A 23701-nucleotide genomic window follows, 5' to 3' on the forward strand; every position below is an offset into this window, starting at 1 on the left:
TCTCTTAAATTAAAAAAAAATTGGGTTAATTTCTAGAAGAATGGAATTCAAAAGTGGGAAAGCTTATAGTAATTCTGAGGGGCAGTCATATTGGACCGGAAATGTTCACTTTGTTTCTCTCTACACAGATGCTGCCGGACCTGTTAGGCTTCTCCAGCTTTTTAGTTTTTTGTTTGAAGTTAAGGGAGACTTTTCTCAAACCTTGGTTAAAAGACACTTAGCATACTCTGTGCAGTTATGACTCTGCTGATTATAAAACAAAAGAATATAGAACCATGAGAAGAGGCGCAAAAATGATTCACAAGGATGACACCAAAAGGATGTATTTATCAGGAAAGGTTGAACTGGCTCAGTTTCACTTCTTTAGCAAAGGGAAGACTGAGGAGTAACCTCAGAGTGGCCTTTAAAATGATCATAGAATAGTTTCAGCATTGCAAGAAACCACTCAGTCCATCGAGTGTGTACGTGCTTTTTCTGAAGGGCTACTCAGCTACTGCCTATCCTCCACTTTTCCTTTGTAATACTGCAATTTCTTTTTAGTTGAAGATGTGCAGGTCAGCTGGATTGGCCATGCTAAGTTGCCCATAGTATCTAGGTAGGTTAGCCATGAGAAATGTAGGGTTTCAGGATTACAGTGGGTCTGGATGGGATGCTCTCTGGCTGGTTGGTGTGGACTCAATGGGCACTGTAGGGATCCTATCCAGCTATTTATACAATTCCCTTTTGAAAGCCACAGCTAAATTGGCCTCCAACACAGTCTCAGGTAGCACATTCCAGATCCTAAATCACTCACTATACAAATGCTTTATCTCATCTTTCTTCTATTTATTTTCCAATCACCTGTAGGCGTGATGCTGTGGTTCTATATCCTTCCGCTAATGGGAGGAGTCACTTCCTATCTATTCTGTCAAGATCCCTCACTACTTTGGATGTCTCTATCAAGTTGTCTCTTGGCCTGATCTTCTTGAAAGAGAACAGCCCCAGAAGCTATCCAGATACTGGAAGCTCCCATTCCTAGAGTTGCTTTCCTAAATCTTTGCTTGATTCTCTATAAAAGCGTTTACATCCTTCTGAAATTGCCTTGGCCAAAATCGGATATCTTACTCTAGATGAGACTGAATCTATGTTTTATAATGATTCACCAGAACTTCCAACTGTTGTACTCCGTATCACTATTCATAAAGCTTTATTCACCACTTTCCCAATTGCCCTGCCAGTTTCAACAATCTTTGCACGTATGCCCAGGTCCCTTTGTTAATGCATCTGCTTTAGAATAACATATTTTATTTTCAATTGCCTCTTCTCATTCTTCTTATGAAAATAGATCATTTCACACTCCAGACATTAAATTTTATCTGCCAAGTACTTGTCCATTCCCACTCGCTTATCTGTGTCCTTCTGGAGTTTAACACAGATCTCCTCACAATGCTTTCAAATTTTGTGTCACCTGCAAATTTTAAAATTGTGCTATTCACACCCAAGTCTTGGTCATTAATATGCATCAAGACAAGTAGTGATCTTAATATCAATCCCTGTGAACCCCAATATATACCAACCTGTACCAACTGAGAAACTATTCACCACTACTTAACTCCAATGAATGGAATTGATAGGCCAAATATACAGAAAACATTTCCACTTGCAAAAAAGCCCAAAACTATTGCTCATAGATATCATTCCCTGTAATGATTCTTTTGGTGATTTATTTAAGTACATGATTTCATTAAATTTGCACAGGGTTTTGAAGAATTGGCTTCTTGTTGTTGCTCAGTGTACGTTTCGCCGAGCATCTCAGTCAGGCCCAAAGGCCAACCTGACCTCCCAGTCACTACCTATTTTAATTGCCCTTCCCACTCCCTCTCCAGCATGACCATCCTCAGCCTCCTCAATTGCCACAGCGACTCAGACTGCAAATTGGAGAAACAACAACTCAGCTTCCGCCTGGAGGACTCCAATTTTGAATAACCTCCCTTCCCATTACCTGACTCCCTTTGCAGCCTCGCCCCCTCCTTTCCATTCCTCCGTCCGACCCTTCCTTCCAGCTACCAACTGGATTCATACCTGTGTTCACCTCTCACTATCTCACCACTAAGACCCTCTCCACCTCCCAAAGCCCTCTCCAGCTTTACCTGCAGCTCCTTTTACACCCACCCCCAGTCCTGAAGAAAGGTTAAACCCAAAGTGTTGACTTGTCTACCTCCTGATGCTGCCTGGCTTGTTGTGTTCATTCAGCCTCCTGCTTATCGACTGTAAAGCTAAGAGGAAGCACCGTCATAAATATCAGATAGTTACAATAAACTCACTATGACAAGTAACATCACAGTTGAGGCAAATAGCATAAATGCATTTAAAATATAGTCACCCAAGGGAAGGATACATAGATAAAGTTGAAAGAAAGAGGGTTGGGAGGAGGCATGTTTGGACCAGAACCTAGTTGGTCCAAACAATTACGTTGGTGAAACGTAACAAACCAGAGTAACAATAGCTATTTGTGGCTTTAGAGTTACAAGCAAATACAAGTTCAAATGAAATGGACAGCAACTTGTGCAAAACGGGTTCAAATTCAACCAGTCGAATTTGATTTTTCAAGAATATTTATAAAACAAAACATCGCTGGAGTTTGTATCAATAGAATCTTAAGCAGTGGAGTACAATAAATGGTAATGTTTAATACATTAACCTTCATAAGCTGGGTGAGGTAACCAATTAAAGAAGTGTACTTAGTGAAGAAAGCTGAAGTGGAACTAAATTTTTATACAAGTGCAGTAACAGATATAACCCTTTTACATTGAGCCTTTTAATATCTCAACTTTAAAAGCTGCAAATATTGTAAGTGGATTACTTAAATCATTGTGGCTATTACCTGATCAGGTTGAGAATCAGTGTCTTTATATTTTCCCTTCATCCACTGAATGCCTCCGTTTCCAGTTACAACAATCGTAAATACATCTTCTCCTGCAGGTCCTTGTACTGGCTCCTTCACTTCAAAATGCTCCGAGAAAAAAGCAGGCTGAAGAGATTCCATGTTAATCAAATATTTCAACTTCAAATCTCGGGCACTTGCATTACACTGGCTGAATTGCCGGATGAACTGGTAAAATCTGAATCGGATCCGTTTCCTTGTGACAAAGTGGTAATTTTGGATCTGTAGACGAATATTTTTCGGCAAGAACGATTTGTAACTGGAATTGAAACAATGCAATTATTGGTACAAATAACAAGCATCTCAAGCTACAAATCCTGTGAAAAATCTTCAACTGTTGAATCGGCTTTTGGCTAATGAGAAATAAACACACTATCATGTTCAAAGTCCGAATGAAATAGTCACTATGTAGGACTAGGATGTAACTACGAAAGCCACAACTCACGAGAATTAGAGTATGAGCGCGTATTCATTCAGGTAGTGTTCCTGCTTCCAAGTCAGAAGGTACACAGTTCAAACCCTGCTCTACACACAGTCTTGATGAATACAAATGTCTGGTTCAAGATTCTGGGTTGATATTCAATGGATCCTTGTGCCCTGTGGATAGAGGCATTCAGCTGCAAAACCTTCCCGCCCCACCCCTGCCCCAACGCACACACAACTGCCTTTTGATGGTGCCTTGGGTTCTGGATCTTCTCAAGTGCTCTGCCATATGGGACTAACCGTACTAAGAAGCACGCTTGTTCACCTGGTGACCTGCTGGACTGAATGAGGCTGTAAAGTCCTGCCATTGCACAAGTAAGGTGGCGTGTAGAGATCCAGAAAAACCAACCAGTGTATGAAGTGAGTTTGGATGGTCAGGCTGCCAAAGTGGGAACAATTTTAATTTTTGTAGCAACTTTTGCCAAATTAAGAGAGCTCTGCATTTTCCTAACAAACATATAAATCCTATGGCTCTTTCTCTTTGCAAGGTGACAATCTGAGTATTCCTTAAATAAAATAAGTCATAGGTGCTGAAATTTCTCCAAGCACTTCCCAACAGACTTGAAATGGTTTCCTTTTTAAATATTTGTCCAAATACCTTTTGCAAGTTATACAACATAGAAAAGTACAGCACAGAACAGGCCCTTCGGCCCAGGATGTTGTGGTAAAGATTATTCCTAATCTAAAATAAAGTAATCTGATCTATGCACCCCTCAATTCACTGCCGTCCACGTGCATGTCCTGCAGTCACTTAAATGTCCCTAATGGCTCTACTTTCACCACCTCCGCTGGCAACCCATTCGATGCAGTCACAACCCACTGCATAAAGAACCAACCTCTGACGTCTCCTCAATACTTTCCTCCTAACAACTTAAAACTATGACTCCTCATAACAGTCAATCCTGCCCTGGGGAAAAGTCTCTGGCTATCAACTCTATCTATGCCTCTCATTACCTTGTATACCTTGATCAGGTCACCTCTCTTCCTCCTTCTCTCCAGCGAGAAACAACCAAGCTTAGTCAACCTCTCCTCGCAAGACAAGCCCTACAGTCCAGGCAGCATCCTGATCAACCTTCTTTGCACCCTCTCCACAGCCTCCGCATCTTTCCCGTAATAGGGCGACCAGAACTGGACACAATATTCAAAGTGTCGTCTCACCAGGGTTTTGTAGAGCTGCAGCAAAACCTCGCGACTCTCAAACCCGATCCCACTGTTAATGAAAGCCAAAACACCATATGCCTTCTTAACAACCCTATGCACTTGGGTGGCAACTTTGAGGGATCTATGCATTTGAACACCAAGATCCTGCTGTTCCTCCACACTGCAAAGAATCCTGTCTTTAATCCTATATTCAGTATTTAAGTTCAACCTTTCAAAATGCACCACTTCGCATTTATCCAGGTTGAACTCCATCTGCCATTTCTCAGCCCAGCTCTGCACCCTGTCTATGTCGCGCTGCAGCCTGCAATAACCTCAATACTATCAATGCCACCTCCAACCTTTGTGTCATCGGCAAATTTACTAACCCACCCCTCAACCTCCTCATCCAAGTAATTTATAAAGACTACAAAGAGCAGAGGCCCAAAAAGAGATCCCTGCAGAACACCACTCAACACTGACCTCCAGGCAGAATATTTTCCATTTACAACCACTCTCTGCCCTCAGCCAACCAATTCTGAATTCAGAGAGCCAAATCTCCCTGTATCTCATACCTCCTGACTTTATGAATGAGCCTACCACAGGAAACCTGGTCAAATGCCTTGCTGAAGTCAACATACACCACGTCCACTGCTTAACCTGTCTTGTCACCTCCTCAAAGGATTCAATAAGATTTGTGAGGCATGATCTGCCCTTCACAAAACAATGCTAACTGCTTTTAATTATGCTATGCTTTTTCAAATAGTCATAAATCCTATCCCTCAGAATTCTTTCCAAAACCTTGCTGACCACAGATGCAAGAGTGACTGGTCTGTAATTGCCAAGCATTTCCCTATTTCCCTTGTTGTTCCTCTTTTCAATATTTGCCTCCCTCCAATCCTCTGGTACGACTCCCGTGGAGAGTGAGAAAGCAAAGATCTTTGCAAGCAGCTTAGCAACCTCCTTTCTAGCTACCCGGAGCAACCCAGGATAAATCTGGTCTGACCCTGGGGACTTACCAATCTTAATGTTTGCCAAAATTTCCAGCACATCAACATCATCAATCTTGATTTGTTCAAACCTATTTCCCAGCTCCTCAAAGTTCTCATTCACAATAAGGTCTCTTTCCCTAGTGAAAGCCGAAGCAAAAAAACTAATTTGGGGCTTTCCATATCTGTTCAGACTCCACGCATAAATTCCCTATGCTATCCCTGATTGGCCCTACCTTCTCCCTGATCATTCTCTTATTCCTCACGTATGAGTAAAATGCCTTTGGGTTCTCTCTAATCCTTCCTGCCAAGCCTTTTTCGTGCCCCCCTCCTGGCTCTCCCCAATCCACTTCTGAGCTCCTCTCTAGCAAATCTGTAATTCTCTGAAGCTGTGCTAAATCCTTGCTTCCTCCACCTTACGTAAGCTGCCTTCTTCCTTTTGAAGAGAAGCTCCTCCGTTCTCGTCATTCAAAGCTCGTTAACCTTACCCTTTCTCAGAGGAACAAATTTGTGCATCATTCGCAATAACTGCTCCTTAAACAGTCTCACATGTCTGATGTGCCCTTTCTGTGGAACAATTGCTCCCAGTCTGTACTTCCCAACTCCTGTCTGATAGCTCTTGCCCCCAATAAAGTATCTTCCCATGATAACTGATCCTTTCCCTCTCCAAGGCTATGATAAATGTCAGCGCTGAAAATGTGTTGCTGGAAAAGCGTAGCAGGTCAGGTAGCATCCAAGGAGCAGGAGAATCGACATTTCGGGCATGAGCCCTTCTTCAGGAAGGGCTCATGCCTGAAACGTCGATTCTCCTGCTCCTTAGATGCTGCCTGACCTGCTTCGCTTTTCCAGCAACACATTTTCAGCTCTGATCTCCAGCATCTGCAGTCCTCACTTTCTCCTATGATAAATGTCAGGCAGTTATGCTCATTATCACCAAAGTATTCTCCTACCATAAGATCTGACACCTGTCCTAGCTGATTGCCGAGCACCAAATCTAAAATGGTCTCTCCCCTCATTGGCCTGGCTACATACTGAGTAAGGAAACCCTCCTGAACACACCTGACAAAAAAAAACGCTCCATCCAATCCATCTGCACTAAGGAGGTTCCAGTCGATATTGGGAAAGTTGAAATCACCTGTAACAACAACCCTGCTACATCTGCATTTATCTAAAATCTGCCGGCTTAGGAGTTCTTGGATCTCCCTACTGCTATTAGAGGGTCTGTAGAAACCACCCACTGAGGTGGTTGCTCCTTTGTTGTTCCTAACTTCCACCCACACTGACTCAGTAGACAAATCTTTCTTGACAATCTTCTCTGATTAGCAATACTCCAACCCCTCCTCTTTTTCCACCTTCCCTATTCTTTTTAAGTGTTCTAAGCCCTAGAATATCAAACAACTACCCCTGCCCCTGTGAAACCTACATCTCCATTCTGGCCACAACATCATAGCCCCAAGTACTGATTCATGCTATAAGTTCGTCACTCTTATTTCTGAATCTCATTGCGTTAAAGCAGACACACTTTAACCGATCCCTTTGTTTCATGACATGAAAAACCTTCCCAATAGATTCACTACATCCTGTTACTGCCCCTTCTACAACTACTGTCCCTTCAGAGGTTTAGCTCTGGTTCCCAGCCCTTGCCAAGCTAGTTTAAACACTCCCGGATGACACGAGCAAATTTCCAACCCAGGACATTTGTGCCCCTCCAGTTCAGGTGTAACCCGTCTTTCATGTACAAGTCCCACCTTCCCCAGAAGAGATCCCAATGGTCTAAGTTTCTGAAGCCTTCCCTCCTGCACCAGCCTCGCAGCCATGTGTTAAGCTGCACTCGCTGACTGTTCCTCACCTCACTATTTCGTGAAACCAATAGCAAACTTGAGATCACTACTCGACTTGTCCTGCTCTTCAGTTTCCAACCTAGCTCTCTGTAGTCACTTTTCAGATCCTCAATCCCTTTCCTGGCTATATCATTGATGCTAATACATACCACGATAACTGATAGTAGAAAGGTCTCATTTTGGGACTAAGTGGAGGGCCAAGTCTGATACATGGCAACCAACACACTGCACCCTCAATCAGGAAAACTCACTCACTAACAGCTGAGAGGTGAGCATGGGTGAGTTACTTGGCCTATCACAGGCCTAGATACTTGAGTCCGAAGTTGTCATAAGCCATCAAACAAAAGGCCTGTAGCTCAATAATATCCAGGACAAAAGCAACTCGCCTGACTGGAACTCCTCCAACAGTGACTCCATCCACCACAGATGCACAATGACTGCAGGACACACAAAATATTGGTTGCACTGTAGAAGCTTTTCAAGGCTTGTTTGACAGCATCTTCCAAACCATGACGAGATGCACCAACCGCCATCTCTTCAGCCTCCCTAACTGTTATCTGTCCCTTTGCTGCATTAACATGCTACAGATTTTTTTTAAAAACTTAGTAAGTAGTCCAGGTTAGCCATCGAGGGTGGGAAACTCGAGAATGGGGAGGTGGTGATGTAATGATAATGTCACTGAGTTAGTAATCCAGACCCCTAGGCTTAAGGTTCTGGGGATTTGGGCTCAAATCTCAACATGGCAGATGTTAAAACTTAAATTCAATAAAATTCTGGAATAAAAGGGTAGTTTGATGGCATGGTGATTGCCATAAAAACCCATGTGGTTCGCTAATGTACTTTTAGAGAAGGAAATCTGCTGTTCGTACCTAGTGTCGCCCACCTGTACCTCCAGACCAACTGTGACGTGATCAACTCTTAACTACCCTCTCGGCAATTAGGGATGGGCAATAAATGTTCGTCTAGCTAACAACACCCACAACAAAAAGAAAAATTTGAAAGATACTCAAAAAGCTGGAACTTCTAGATTTCTTGTCTAAAACACTGCACAACTTCCTCTCCAAGCACAATTATTCATAGATTATGGTTCCTTTGCATCTATTTACAAACCCATGAACTCATCTGCCATTTTAACAGCTTGTTTCATCCATTCTGTCACTGTGAAATATTTTCATCCATTCAACCTAGGTTTCCAGCTGTCCTTTAAAATTGTCTTGACCAGACTGAATCACCTCATAGCTCCGAGTTCAAGTTCACCTGCCAGACGCCTGTCTGCACATTTCACCTGTCTATCCACCTCATCAAATATTACATTTAAAAGTCTTCAGTAATCTTCAAACTTTGAATTATGTACAACTCCAGTTGATTAATGTACAGTGAAGACTGCATTAGTCCCCCCAACATCAACCCCTAGGGAGCATCACAGTGTCCTTCCCTCCAAGAACAAATAAGTGTCCAACACTTCCCTTTGCATTTTGTATCTAAGCTGACAATACATCTTCAGAGTTATTGTTCCTTTAGTACCGTGAGTTTCAATTTTGATTACAAACCAGACTCTTTCACATTCCTTTTGAAACTCATATACCCTATTGTAAACATGGTTTACACATGATTTCCTGATGAAGGGCTTATGCCCGAAACGTCGAATTTCCTGTTCCTTGGATGCTGCCTGACCTGCTGCGCTTTTCCAGCAACACATTTTCAATATCGTATCAATATCAACCATCTCCAGTCATCTTGAGTCTGGGAAGCTTACTTTGTGCTTGATTATCTTCACACATTTTGCGATAACTGGGGATGATTTCCAGTTACGATCTTTTTGGTTACATGTACACACACTGATTGCAAAGAATTCAAATATGAGAAAGCACTTCTAAAGTTAAGCCACCAGAAAACTGCAACTTACTCCTGTATAGAGAATCTTGAATCTTGACTAAAAAAGAAGTCAGTTGACGACCAATAACATATTTCAACAGCGAGTGAGTGAGGATCTGGAATACACTGAGTACATGGTGATGGCAGATTCAATTGTCCTTTCTCACAGAAAATCTCAATTATTTAAAGAGAAAAGCTTTCATGACCTTAAGGAAAAGACAGGGGAATGGGCCAAGGACTGTCACAGCCATGATGGGCTGATGGGAATCCCCCAGTGCTTTGACCATTTTAGTCTTCCATTCTATGCAAAGTTAACAGAATTGGAATAAAACCATTAAAAACATTTGACTTCTCACCTGGTTGAGTGATAGATGTCTAAAGGAGATTGGTCTTTCTCCTTTGCCATTCTCATAATATCGAGCACTGCCATACCAAGGCATTCCTCTTGAGTTTCGTGTGTAACTGGCACTTTTATCCATCCATTAATGAAGTCATCACGCCACTATGAAAGAAAAACTTTAATTAGAGGCACTCTCTTCACTCCATCATTAGGCTTCTATGTAGCAAGAATATTCCCATGTCTCTCCTTTGATGAAGTGCAGGCCTGCCAACTGCATCCACACTTAGTGGATGACATAGTTGGATAACATATTTTGTTAAGTAGGACATGCAATATTCTGTCTTGCCAATAATGCACTGATGTCCCTTTGTCCCCTGGTCTATACACGTCATTCACCGCTTTCAATTATCATACTCAGACTTTTCCTTAAAAATCAAGTTAAAAAAGTTATTTTTTGTTGGTGAGATCACTTCTTTTTTCATTTTTTTTATTTTTAGTTTGGCGCTGAGTTGCAGTTAAGAATTGCATTTAACATCATCTTGTTCAAAAAAAAAGAACAAATGATTATCGGTTCTTGTTAGGAACTGGTTGAAAGACATTGTAGGTGAATTACTGCTCAAAGAACCATATAAATGATCTGACACCAAGATGTTGCTACGCTCAGGGACTGGCAGTTAGTTCGATGTTGAATTGTTCAAATCAAGTGACTGGTTTTGAACAACCAACCATAGACAATAGAGTCATAGAGATGTACAGCATGAAAACAGACCCTTCAGGTCAACTCATCCATTCCGACCAGATGTCCCAACCCAATCTAGTCCCACCTGCCAGCACCTGGTCCATATCCCTCCAAACCCTTCCTCTTCATATACCAATCCAGATGCCTTTTAAATGTTGCAATTGTACTAGTCTCCACCAACACTTCCTCTGGCAGCTCATTCCATATATGTACCATCCTCTGCGTGAAAAAGTTGTCCCTTAGGTCCCTTTTATATCTTTCTCCTCTCTCCCTAAACCTATGCCCTCTAGTTCTGGACTCCCCCACTCCAGGGAAAAGACCTTGTTTATTTATCCTATCTACACCCCTCATGATTTTATAAACCTCTGTAAGGTCACCCCTCAGCCTCCAACTGTCCAGGGAAAACAGCTCTAGCCTATTCAACCTCTCTGTATAGCTCAAATCCTCCAACCCTGGCAACATCCTTGTAAATCTTTTCTGAACCTTTTCAAGTTTCACAACATCTTTCCGATAGGAAGGAGACCAGAACGGCACACAATATTCCAACTGTGGCCTAACCAATGTCCTGTACAACCGCAATGCTGGAAATGTGGAGGTTGTTGAAAAAGAAAGAGAAATCAAAGGGTGTGCTGATTTTGACTAGATTTTTCAGCAGGAGGCAGTGGTGCTTTGCCAGCTGCAGCAGTAGATTGTTTGATTTTTGCGCTTAGTAGTTAGTCTCCAGTTACTGACTTGCTCAAAGTCCTGAGGAAAAAAGTCTTTAACAGTGCAAGAAAAATCTCTGGAGGTCTGGGGAAGCTGTTTTCATTGATTGGTGACTTCAGAATTCAAGCATGCACAATTCCTACATACCTGCAATACAATCTATTTGAATTCATGAATGTTTGGCATTCATTATTGAAATGCCTATCAAACTGGCAACTTATGATTCCTTTAGTTATGTTTAAATTTATCTCTTGGGTATATGTCTCTGGCAGTGTGCAAGTAGGGTTTGGTGACCAAAGAATATTGGGCTTAGATAATAGATGTTAATGAAATTGTCTTGTAGTTCATGGTGTTCTGCTAAAATCATATTATTGATAATAAATTGTTAATTTTTGTTTTAAATTTAAAATTGGTGCATAAGATTATTTACTTATAAAGTCTGGTTGGGAACAGTTGAGCAATTTTTAGGGTTATCAACTGAATTAGGTTCACCGTATTGCGAATCCAGTGATGGGAGGCAGATTTGGTCGTAACTCAGTCATAAGATAATCAGTTTTTAGCTAGCTCAACAATTCTGGAAAATTAGCGAATAATTTATAGGGTTAAACACTGCAATTTCAAAGTGGATATAGCTTTCAAAGATGCAATGAGACCAATTCCAGACCCCCTATCATCCCAAGATTTCAGCACTGCTGAGGTTGGGAAAGTGGCGGAGAATTCTCAAATTTACCCGAATAAGTTGCATCCGCCTCCTCAAAACCATTACCCGTTTGGCCTCCTTCACTTTCGTCATCACCAACCAGTCAGGGAATCCCATGAGTTGGTGAAGATATTTGACCTATTCAGGGATGTTTTGGGGACATCCTGTGACGTACTTCCACTGTGCCCTTGGAATCTTAATTTCTGAGTAGAGTAGTTGCTTCAGGCATCCCATGTTATGCATATCCTGCCTTTCAGAGATGATTTTGAGTGATTAGTGCCTTGATGCTAGGCAAACTGATTTGGGAGAGGAGGGTGAGGTTGGAATGAAGCAATGTATTTGAAGTATCTTGCAAAAGCACTGCTCGTCATAGTTCTCTGGTGCTTCACAGTGCCTGATGTAGCTGTACGAGCCTCTGTAGCACATAGAAGAGAGGCAGCACTGCAAAGGCTGAAGCCCACTTTAGTTGTGAGTGAAGGATATCCCTTGTTTAGCTCTAATAGTGAGCAGGACATTCTTCTTCTCAGGGATATCATTGTGCTTCTTGCCCGATATCGTTAAGAGAAGTTAACTTCCACAACTCCAACTGCATACTAAATATAAATGGACAGAAAAAATTTCAAGCTGCAACTAAAGTCACTCTGCTCCCTCTCATAGACTTAAAATTTGCAGCCGTCAGATCAAACTAAATTCCTTCACAATGGAATTAAATCTTGATTTTGTTTCTCTTGTACAAATGGCAGCAGCTATGGGTGGCATGGAGGCTCAGTGGTTAGCGTTGTTGCCTCAGAGTGACAGTGACCTATATTGGATGCTAGCCTCGGATAACTGTCTGTGTGGCGATTGAACATTCTCACTATGGTCGGTGTAGTTTTCCACTGGATGCTCCGGTTTCCTCCCACAGTCCAAAGATGTGGAGGTTAGGTGGACTAGCCATAGTAAAATCCAGCGTTATGGGGATAGGGTCAGGGGCTGGGTAGGTTGGGATGCTCTGCAGAGGGTCAGTGCAGATTCTATGAACCAAAAGGGCCTCCTTCTGCATTGTAAGGATTCTACAATCTATTCGATGATCTTTTATGATCTACCAACACGATGGGTAATTTATGGTGGGATAGAAAGACAGTTGTACATTTTATTGGGACATTTTCATCTCACTATACAAGAACAGCACTATATTGCTTTTGAAGATCAGAACTACTAAACTCCAAGGTCTACCCAGCTGATACCGTTTGGTCATTCAGCAGCTTAGCACAATTCTGAGTCAGTTCAGCATCAGATTTGACCAGAACGAACCATGCTGACACACCATAGCAGCCCAATTCACTCTTAGTATGGTATTGCTGTGACAATTCAGTTCACAAAAATAAAGTTCGCCTGATGGCAGTGGAATCTTCTCAACTACTTCTGAAATACAACTTATATTTTAAGATATACAAGACATAATTCTCAAGGTCAGTCCACACTATGAACTGAATCTTTGTTGCAAATTTCTAAAGTTGCTTGAGCCATTACTATTTTTAGTCAAAAGAAATGACTATGTACAAAATCTTACTTTTATTAATTAAGGCAAGTATTAGAATTACTCATTACATCAAGTTAAAATCACCAGAATCTGACTAGACCAGAGGTTGCCATCTCATTAGAGAGAGAGAGAGATGACTGCTCGTGGTTTAACTTGAGCGTTACCATATCTCAGGTGAGGGGAGAGATTGTAAAAGAGTCCTTTATGGGAACCTCAGCCAGTGTGGGAAATGTATCCACACTGCCTGCATTACTCTGCATTGCAAACCACCCATCCCGATTTCCCACACTTCAAATCAAGCAGCTTCAGAGCTATACACAGCTTTCAACTTAGATTGTTGTTTATGAGAAGGAGGATGGAATTTAAAAGTGGAGATATTTTGCTTCAGGGTACTGGTGACACTATGTCTAGTGTACCACATTCAAGCTGGTCGCCTTAAAACATATACAGTTTAAAGTAGGACCACACTTCTGATTCGGGATGAGGGGGTTAAAAGGAGAGGTTGGAAAGGCTGGACCTACACCCTGGAGATTAGGAGAATAAGAGACTTATTGAAATATGTACAATCCTGAAAGGGGTTTCATAAGATAGATCTTGAAAGCATGTTTCTCCTTGTGGTAGAGATTCAAACCAGGGGACAGAGTTTTAAAAATCTCTTCTACAGTGCACATTGAGGCAGGGCAGTAGTAGATAGATTGTCTGGTAACAAGGGAGTCAAAGGGTATCAGGAACAATTAGGAAAATGTCATTGAAGCCATAATCAGATCAGTCAGATTTAATAGAATGGCAGAGCAGGCTTAAGGCCAAATAGCTGACTACTTCTAATATGTATTGTCATGAGAGGAGAGACAAGAGTTCTAGAGCTTTCATTTCCACAGTTTTAATATGAATCTGCTGAGTTATTCATATTGAGCTCAGTTTTTTTTTTATTAGTGTCACTTAGCTGGACAAAAATAAAGGCTCAATAAAGTGCTCAACATTAAAGTCAAATTTAATTATTCCATCAAAACATTTAGAATGTATACAATGCACAAATCAACTGTGGTTCAACGTGTATCATTACAGTTAAGTCTCAGTTCCAACACATCGCTTCTGGCTAGGAATGTAATTAAAACAAAAATAACCAACCCAAAACATATAGCAAAGTTTACCTGAGCAAAAAGATAAGTCATGGTGTTATCATCAATAAAAGGACTCTCTGCACCCTTGACAACTCCGTAACGATAAGCTCTTTTTTTTCCAGGACTGTACCAATGTGGAAAGTAGAATCTGTGGAGAGAATATAGAAAGGATCACCTTTGCAGTTTGATTAAATTGTTAGTCAACTGAGCCTAAATGGTTAAATAAATACTGCCCACAGATTACTGCATATAACTAAAAGGATGGTTTCATTTTCTGAACCCTGACCATCTCTCACCTGAATAAATGAATATCAGTAATTCCCAAATTTACAGAACAGTCCCCACCACTTTTAGCAGGAATGATCACGTGAATGTGATTCATCTAAGCTTGTAATGGCCAGTAAAAACTGGCCTGTATTGAGATGGAATGAGAAGGGATGTCACTTAAAGTATCTTTCAAATGGGATCCTGGAAAAGGAAGTAGTGAGATGGGGCAAGGGTACAATTTGATTGATAAAGATATGAGTTGTCTGCCTGTAATAATTGGCTGGCAGTTGAGTTGCTGCAATGCACATCAAGAGAGAGAATCTTAGCTTGCATTTCACTCACTCTTCCATATAGCTTAAAGATATCCTAGATTGTGATTGTTTTGGTGTCAATATGTGGTCTGTAATGTCATATGGGTTTTATCTCCAGTGAGGCAACTTAAGCTGATGTGATAATGTTCATTTTAGCCCTTGCAACAAAAAAACACTCCATAAGGGTACTGTGGAATTGAAAGATCCAATATTAGGTCTGTTCAGTTAAAGCAATTGTCACAGAACTAGAAAAGTGTCCATTTTGGATTTAAACAGCTCAGTTTAACTTTTAAAAAAAATTGATTTCCAACTTAGATCAGATTTTTTTGTTTTATTTACATCCCTTAATATATCAAGGATTCTTTTCAGGAAGTCTTTCTTTTTTAAAACTGCATTGGTAGGTGCTGACCAATTGGATTGTTGTGTGGCCACTTTTATATTAAGTGATGCACAAATGACTTTGAATGGGAATCTGAGGTAGGGTTGACAGGGAGAACAGCACTTTTGAAATGTTTGAATGTGCAAAGTTTTACATTATGACCAAAGTAGAAACCATACCCCAATATCCAACACTGCATCACATCCTCAAAACTCTGATGTGAGGAACGTGGGCCCACATTGTGCAGAGTCAACAGTAATAATTGCTATTGTTGAATAGAGCAGAGATCTGAAGATTCTATGATTTTGATTGAATTATATTACATGCTAAGATACTTATAACTCAAATAAAGTGTTTAATTTTGTGTAAAAATACAGAAGTCATGTTTTAAGTGCTTAAAACCAATGAAGTAGTCATAAAATTCATAGAATCCCTTCGGTATAGAAATAGGCCATTTGCCTCAACAAGTTCACACCGACCCTCCTAAGAGTAACCCACCCAGACCCGTTCCCCTACCCTATCACTTGAATCTTATCCCTGACTAATGCACCAATCCTACATCCCTAAATACTATGGGCAATTTAGCCTGGCCAATTCACCTAACCTGCACATCTTTGGATTGTGGGAGGTGACCCATGCAGACACAGGGAGAATATGCAAATTCCACACAGACCGACACCCAAGGCTGGAATCGAACCTGGGTCTCTGATGCTGTGAGGCAACAGTGCTAACCATTGAACCACCGTGCCACTCCATGGTCACTTTCTATGTTAGACCTCCTGTGGTATTTTACTTTAGGTTTAATTATGCATTATTGTGCCTTTGCTTAAGAGAGAGAAACCATTGAATCAAAGGGATTATCCTGCATAAAAAATTCTTTAGATTCAGTTGTCCTTTCTCACTGTCAAAGACACCCAGGCCTTGCTGGCACAAAACGAGTCACACGTTGTACGTATAAACCAGGCAAAAGAAAAATATTACATTTTTGTGAGCCAAAGCATATTAAGAGGTAGTGTGCATCAAGACAAGATTAATTATAGTTAGCAGCAATCAGAATATATGAATGACTGAATTTTGCATTCAGTTTAAGGTAAAGAGCGGTTGAATTGAAAGGCACCATGAAAGTCCTGACAGCCGTAAATACCTAGTTAGTTCATTAATGTCCTTTATATTACCTAATCTATCCTACATGTGACTCCAGACGTACAGCAAAGGTGGTCAGCTCTACAATACCAACTGAAATAGCTGAGCAAGTTACTCTTGTTGCTCAAGCAACAAATACTGGCCCTGCCAGTGACACCCACATCCCAAGAAAATGAAAAATAAATGAAGAAAGAGCCCTTCATTGTCATCTGAACAACATGTAATGAGTATGTTTCAGGTAGATAATACACAGTCCCCATTGTACAAGTTTTTCATTGTTTAGTCACTAATATAACATGAAACATGTTCAAAGAAACGATGACAAACTTGTGAGAGAATCTTGAAAAGAACGCTCCAATATTTTGACAGAATACAATATTGACTACTGATATTAATACTTGGAGATTTCAACCTACCTTAGTCGAAAAATGATCGTTACATCTGCAGAGTCATCAACATCGAAGATATGGTTTGGAGGATACCAATACCGGTCTCGTTCATTCATCAGAGCAAAAAGGGTATAATACACTGGTGAGAAACCTATTGAACAAAAAGGCAGTCAAGATTAATACATGATTTGGAGATGCCAGTGTTGAACTGGGGTGTACAAAGTTAAAAATCACACAACAACAGGTTATAGTCCAACAGGTTTATTTGGAAGCACTAGCATTTGAATAGCTGCTCCTTCATCAGGTAGCTACGGCAACGGATGAATGGACACTGCAGAACAATCAACAGACAAGAGTGCTCCCTCCCAGTTAGAGAACACTTCAGCCATCCAGGACATTCGACCTCGGACCTTCGGGGCCAAGTTTGGTAACCATGGGGATGGCCTCAACCCAGACATTGGGTTCACGTCACACAACAGGTGGCCCTATTGCATCACACACAAACAGACAGACGGACAGAGACACACACACTCAGGCAGATCGTCTCTCATACACTCCCACACACCCTGTTACAGGCTTAAATCCCTTTACACTCACACACACCCTCTCACAGAGGCTCATAACACCCCCCACTCCCACCCCAAACACACACAGACCCACATGCACATATAATTTTGTGGGGTGAATTTGTATTTGCGGAATATGTTACTTTGCTCAAAAACTGCATGAATTCATTTAAGATCCTGTAAATCCATTTTTTAGATTAGAATGAGTCTAATTGTGGAACAGACAGCCTCACACAGGGAGCTAACACCATCAATACATTATCTGGGCCGACATGACACTAATTGTTAAAGTTCACTTGAGAATGTAACTTTTCTAAAAAGTTTTGCAATTTACACATGAACGAACTAAAACCAACACGGTCATTCTAAAAGATGAGACTTAACAAACAATCCAGGTCTTTTTCAATATATAAGTTCAGTTACATCACACTGTAAACTTTTGCGATAAATTCTGTGTCTTACTATCTTATTCGCCACAGCTACCTGATGAAGGAGCAGGGCTCCGAAAACTAGTGCTTCCAAATAAACCTGTTGGACTATAACCTTGCGTGATTTTTAAGATTAACACAAGTGAGAATTATAACATTGACATTTCTTCAACAATTAACTAGTTCTTTGTTTTGATTATTGCAGTGCTTTATTTGACTACCCTGGGAATTGTAAAGCTTGCAATACTTTAAATGTTGCAATGAAATTGTAATCACCCATCATTTAATTCTGCTGCAAATCCTTATGGTTTTGTGAACTGCTTCAAACATTATGATCTATTTGCAACAGCAAAATTAAAAGACATGAGAATGGAATTAACACCAAACTGGTGAATGTGTTAGTAAAATCCTTGGTCTTAGATCAAAGTAATTGCTGACATAGTAAAGTTTCAGATATTCTCACCTACTGTTGCTAAATTACAGTGACTATGGACAAATCTAACTTCATGTTTAGTTACAAAAACAGGTATTGCTGGAAAATTCAGAACATGAGGTCTGAAGATAAATCACTGGACACAAAACGTTAACTCTGTTTTCTTCCACAGGTGCTGGAAAGACGGTAATTTTGGTTTTTGTCTCTGATTTCCAGCATCCACAGTCATTAGTTTTTTCATTGTTATTGTTCATGTGTTTTTGAAGCACAAACACACAGTGACACCAACTAAGCTTTGCTGTTAATGGTTTTGAGTGTCTTTCTTATGCAGAGCAACGATTAGATACTTGAGGAAGGACTGCCAAAGATTAGATATTTACATATGAACAGACTAAAACGTATTACAGACAGAAAATATTTCTATGTTAATACCTACAGGTTAAAGTCTTTAAACTTTTCAACTGGTTAAAAAGGAAATGATAGTCAGTGGAAAGCAGAGTGACATACTAGGTTCATTCCCAAAACCTGGTGACCCTGATATCTTGGTTGGCAGTCAGGCACAGTATTGAGCAGAATGTGAAAGAATCTAAAACATTAGTGTTAGGAAAGGAAGTAAACAAGTCCTTACGCCACAGTACTGCTAAACAATCAAACCACAATATACACTGATAGCAGACTACTATCTCGTTCTCTCCAGTGGAACAGGAAAGAGTTTTTAGTTAAACCAAAGAGAAATGACGATGATAACAATAGTTTAAAAGTTGCAGCATACTTATTCTTCCTGGTGTGTTGCTCAAATTTTTCGTATAAATAATAACCCTGAATGCCCCACTGCACTAAATAAATAGCTACATCACTCCCCCTGCTTACATTTAACGAGATTCGGCAAGAAGGGTCTTCTTGGAATGCTAATACTTGGCAGATGGCCATGAAGAACACAATATTTGGATAAAAAGCTCTTCAGTTAAGCCACATATAAATTTTCCATTTTAGCTTTATCCTGTGTCTGCAAATTAACTTCAAATATACGGGTAGGTGGGCCAATTGAAGCAATATGCGTTTCTGCACTGCATGATCCTATGATTTTATTCTAACATGAGGGAAGCAGAAAGTATACCATTGGCTGAATGTCAGTAACGTTGCTTAAGAGTTCAAGACAACTGGTGCAGTGGAGATGCTTCCTCTTCAAACGTTTTGTGCTTTCAATGCTCGCAGTTTTTGATGTGGGTCACTCACATGCTAGTTCATGTATCTGCTCTGATCAACCCATCCTTAGAAAGTCACGAGCAACAATTCATCGACTGCAAAACAAAAATCTAGCTTTCAGTCCATTTTATTTCAGGGCATGAATTGGAGAAGATGACAAAAAAATGAAGCTGTCTGAGGGGAGTCAAATAGTTTCTAGCAAGACAGGTGAGTGACGTGGTTACTCAGTGGTTAGCACTACTGCCTCAAAGTGTCAGGGACCCTGTTTCGATTCTAGCCTTGGGCGACTGGAGTTTGTATGTTCTCTCCATGTCTGCATGGGTTTCCTCCAGGTGCTCCCATTTCCTCCCATAGTCCAAAGATGTGCAGGCTGGGTGGATTGGCCATGGGAAATGCAGAGTTACAGGGATAGGCTGGCGGGGTGAGTCATTCGTCAGCGGGTCAGCATGGATTCATTGGGCTGAATGGCTTGCTTCCACACTGTAGCGATTGTGTGATAAATTGAAGATCAGCTAATGCAGTGTATGTCAAAAAATCTCAACACCCCTTGCCCCTGCTTAAACGTGTGCCTGTATGTTAACAGAACGTTGCAATCTAATATCTTCTTCACTTAGCATCCTGAGCACTCTACCTCACCTTCGGTGAGCAAGGAACTCAAGGCTCTGCAGCTCCAAGACTTCTCCATTATGCTTTAACTTAACTGTCTAACGTGTAGTATTTCTGGAGCTACAGTTTCCTCTGGTGAAATATTGGGACGACTGAAGTTCTAATGGTCAGTCCACATGCACCATGCACTTTGCATCACAGTTATCCTCCTCCTCCTAACTCTGGCTAAAGCAGCCTGCTCCCAAGTGTCAAAAGCTGCATTTTGTTCTGGGGATAAGCCAGCACATCTTCCATCTCCCCAGTGAAAAAAGTCCATGGCCACCCAGAAATGATTGACTGCTTCATAACACACTTATTTGTTCCGCTCCAGAAATGTCCTCCCAGTGATTGATTAAATTACTGGTAATTCTCCTGTCCCAGCAAAGCCATTGGGTGCTGTAGCTGCAGCTTAGACTGAAACAGAAACTCGAGCCTGGACTATCTGCTGAGTCTTGCAAAGACTGAATTGGGAGGCAGGGGTTGCAAAAATGGCACACAACAAGTTATGATCCCTCCTGATAAAGAGGTCAATAGAATAGATTGCAAATTAGTAGATTTCTTTGTGCAGCTTTCTTGTGGGTGGAATGAGCAAGTGATCAAATATTTTGTATGATAATGGCGGAGGCAAGGTATTGCTCATGAGTTTTGCAAGGAAGTCCAATATCAGGCGAAATCCTTGCCTAGGCAAGAATCCCAAACTACTAGGAGATTTGTCTCATTTTGCATTATTAGAGCCTTCAAGACTGTGTATCCAGACTTTTGTAAGAAAGAAAGTTTTGCTTTCCTTGGGTATTAGAGATAAGACAGAGCCTATGTTATTGGAGGTTTCAATCAAAACATTTTTCTTTAAAAATGGAAACATCAGAAACATCAAAGTACTTCTATGAACATCACTGCAAAAAAAAAACCTTCTGACACCTCCTTTGGAAGGTCTACATGACTGTCTTTATCTCATGTAATTCAGAGAAAAGGTTGGGAGCAGAGGATTAGATTGGCACTGATCCCTGACACATTGTGATATTGCCATCCTTTCACCATAAATTAAAAGTTTACAACTGACAAATATTTACACTATTCAGATTTATTTAGGTGGTGAAGTTCAGGAAAAGGGAAAATGACAAACTTTGGCTCCTTTCCCTGCTGCCTAATTTCTATTTTGTACTTTTTGTTTAAAGAAGAAAATAAATTGAACTATCTGAAGCTTTTAGGGATTTTTTTACAATCGGAGACCACGGTGAGGTGGACTACTGCACAATGTGCTGGAATTATGTGGAGCTAGTTGGATGGAACAGGGGTCTGAACCTTCCTATGTTTTGACCCAATGTCATTTACGTTGAACTTTATGGAGGGTTTCATGTGTGATGACCGCTATTAACGACATGCCTCCATAATACACCAGTTGCCCACAGCCAGCCTGATTCACGTACTGGTCACAGCTGGAAGCACTTGTCACTTACAGGATAGTCTGGTTTCAAAGATGCTGTGCCATCTTTGATACGATTGTTACGCACCAGTCAACAGTTGGCAGGAAGGAGTTGTGCTGCATTGCTCACGTCAGTTACACTGGATATGGCGAAACTGTCATGTCACATTGCAGACAGGGTCTCGCTAGACATAGTTGGGCAGAGGAGGATTGTCCTCTATCCCTAGAACTACTAGAGGGAGCCACAACATCAGACCCTGCTAGCTTGGCCAGAGGTTGAACCCTGGGGTGAGTGGGGTCTCAACCATCTGGAGGATCATGCAGCATCGCTGACTTTTCCCACTCCAGCTCAGTAAGTGCCACCATCTTCTCCCTGATGTCGTGTACTCACTCTGCTTCTAGTACTGCACCCACGTTCCACAAAGGCTCAGGCTCCTCCACTCTGTCAATTTTATACAACATCTTCATTCACCTGCAGCCAGCCACCCTAAGCTCCCAAGTTACAGAGTCTACCTGGCCTCTGTGCATCCTACTCTCAAGACATTGCCCAACTTTAGCTCACCTGCAACAGCTCAAACAGTTGTGCTACCCACTTTCCCCCTACTCAAATCACTCCCATTCTCTGATTCCAGGAGAAAAATAGTCCACTCAAGGGCAGAAAGTGCCACGTAGGGTGGCAGGGTGCTCAATATTTAGCTTCTCACACACGAAGATAGGACCATCCATGACCGCTCCAAGCAGCCTGACTACGTCCAAGCTCCTGCACTGATACTGGATATTGCTCCAGATTATTGAGCTAGGAACCCCTGACTGAAGGCTGTATTCCCGATTTTATGAATTTGAGACATGGGCGTCTGCTTGTGGCACATGCATTGCATTTGCCCATGAATATGGCTGGCACCTGGGTGCAGGTATAAGCTTGATGCAGCCCTGTGCCATGCAGCATCATGTCCACCTGCTAACAAGCATAACAAACTGCCTGGCTTTGTGTTCGCTCAGAACCGCAAGGCAACACAGAAATACTGGGAGTCTTCGAAGTGTGGATGAGGGGGAAAAGTGCTGACATGCAAGACAAGGCGGAGATGCTGTGAGAAACCTGGTAGGTGGAAAGTGAGTGAGGTCTAAGCAAACAAATGAGCAGTCCTGAGATGTAGCCCAGACTGTTCTGTGAATTGGGTACCTATTCCTCTGGACAAATGGCCCTGCAGTAACTCCGCAGCACAATATTAAAGCGCAGAAGCATTCTATAAGTAGATCGGAGATGTGCCATGAGGGACTAGTGCAGCTGATACAAGTCAGAGGCAAATTCAAGGTCGTCTGGCTACTCCCATGAAGCGTGACCTGACATACTTGTAGTGGGTTTGCAAAATGGATGTCTGGAGGAGCAAGCAGACACCTGGACTCAGCAGGTACTTGTTCTAACGTTCACATTGGAAACTCTTGATCTCTAGTTTCCATCTTGTGGTTGAGCGATTGGATGCCTGTGCACCAATGAGGTGAGATTAAGTAGTAATGAGGGTAATAATGAGCAATGATCCCCGCAATATGTCTCTTGCTGCTCACTGGTGAGAATTTGGTTTCAACATCTAGGACTTGGTTGGAAAATGCAATCTTCTATCTCAACATCAAAAAAATGCTTGCTCAACATGCAACTCTTCCAAATCTTATTATGGACTAGGCAGAAGGGGTGAAAGAGAGAACATAATTGTACACTGTCAATCGATGCCCAATTCTAACCTTCTTCTTTTCCCGTGCATTCTTGAGTCAGAAGGCGGTGGGGATGTGAGGCTGAACAGACAAAACACGACGAGTATGGCGGCTCAGTAGTTTGCACTGCTGCCTCACAGTGCCAGGGTCTCTGGTACGATTCCAACCTCAGGCGACTGTGTGGAGTTTGCACATTCTCGCAGTGTCTGCGTGGGTTTCCTCTGGGTACTCTGGCTTCCTTCCACAATCCAAAAAAATGTGCAGTATAGGTGGATTGATCATGCTAAACTGCCCGTAGTGTCCAGGGATATTTGGGTTAGGTGCATTAGTTAGGGATAAATATAGGGAAGGGGAATGGGACTGGGTGGGTTTCTCTTTGGACGGTTCGTGGGAACCTGTTGGGCTAAAAGGCCTGTTTACATACTGTAG

The 23701-nt window shown here is 41.5% G+C and overlaps 1 protein-coding gene across 7 annotated transcripts in view; it reads right to left on the reverse strand.

Annotated features, from left to right (window-relative positions):
• Positions 1 to 23701, reverse strand: part of LOC132824506 (tyrosine-protein kinase JAK2-like) — a 249526-nt gene that overhangs the window by 88694 nt on the left and 137131 nt on the right. For all 7 annotated transcript variants that reach the window (XM_060839132.1, XM_060839103.1, XM_060839113.1 and 4 more), the window contains 4 exons: positions 16892 to 17015; positions 14406 to 14523; positions 9605 to 9750; positions 2864 to 3182 (listed from right to left, as the gene is read on the reverse strand). In XM_060839132.1, the coding sequence (XP_060695115.1) occupies positions 2864 to 3182; positions 9605 to 9750; positions 14406 to 14523; positions 16892 to 17015 (707 nt within the window). The remainder of the gene's footprint in view (positions 1 to 2863; positions 3183 to 9604; positions 9751 to 14405; positions 14524 to 16891; positions 17016 to 23701) is intronic.

Source organism: Hemiscyllium ocellatum, chromosome 2 (assembly GCF_020745735.1).
Source record: "Hemiscyllium ocellatum isolate sHemOce1 chromosome 2, sHemOce1.pat.X.cur, whole genome shotgun sequence".
Classification (NCBI taxonomy): domain Eukaryota; kingdom Metazoa; phylum Chordata; class Chondrichthyes; order Orectolobiformes; family Hemiscylliidae; genus Hemiscyllium; species Hemiscyllium ocellatum.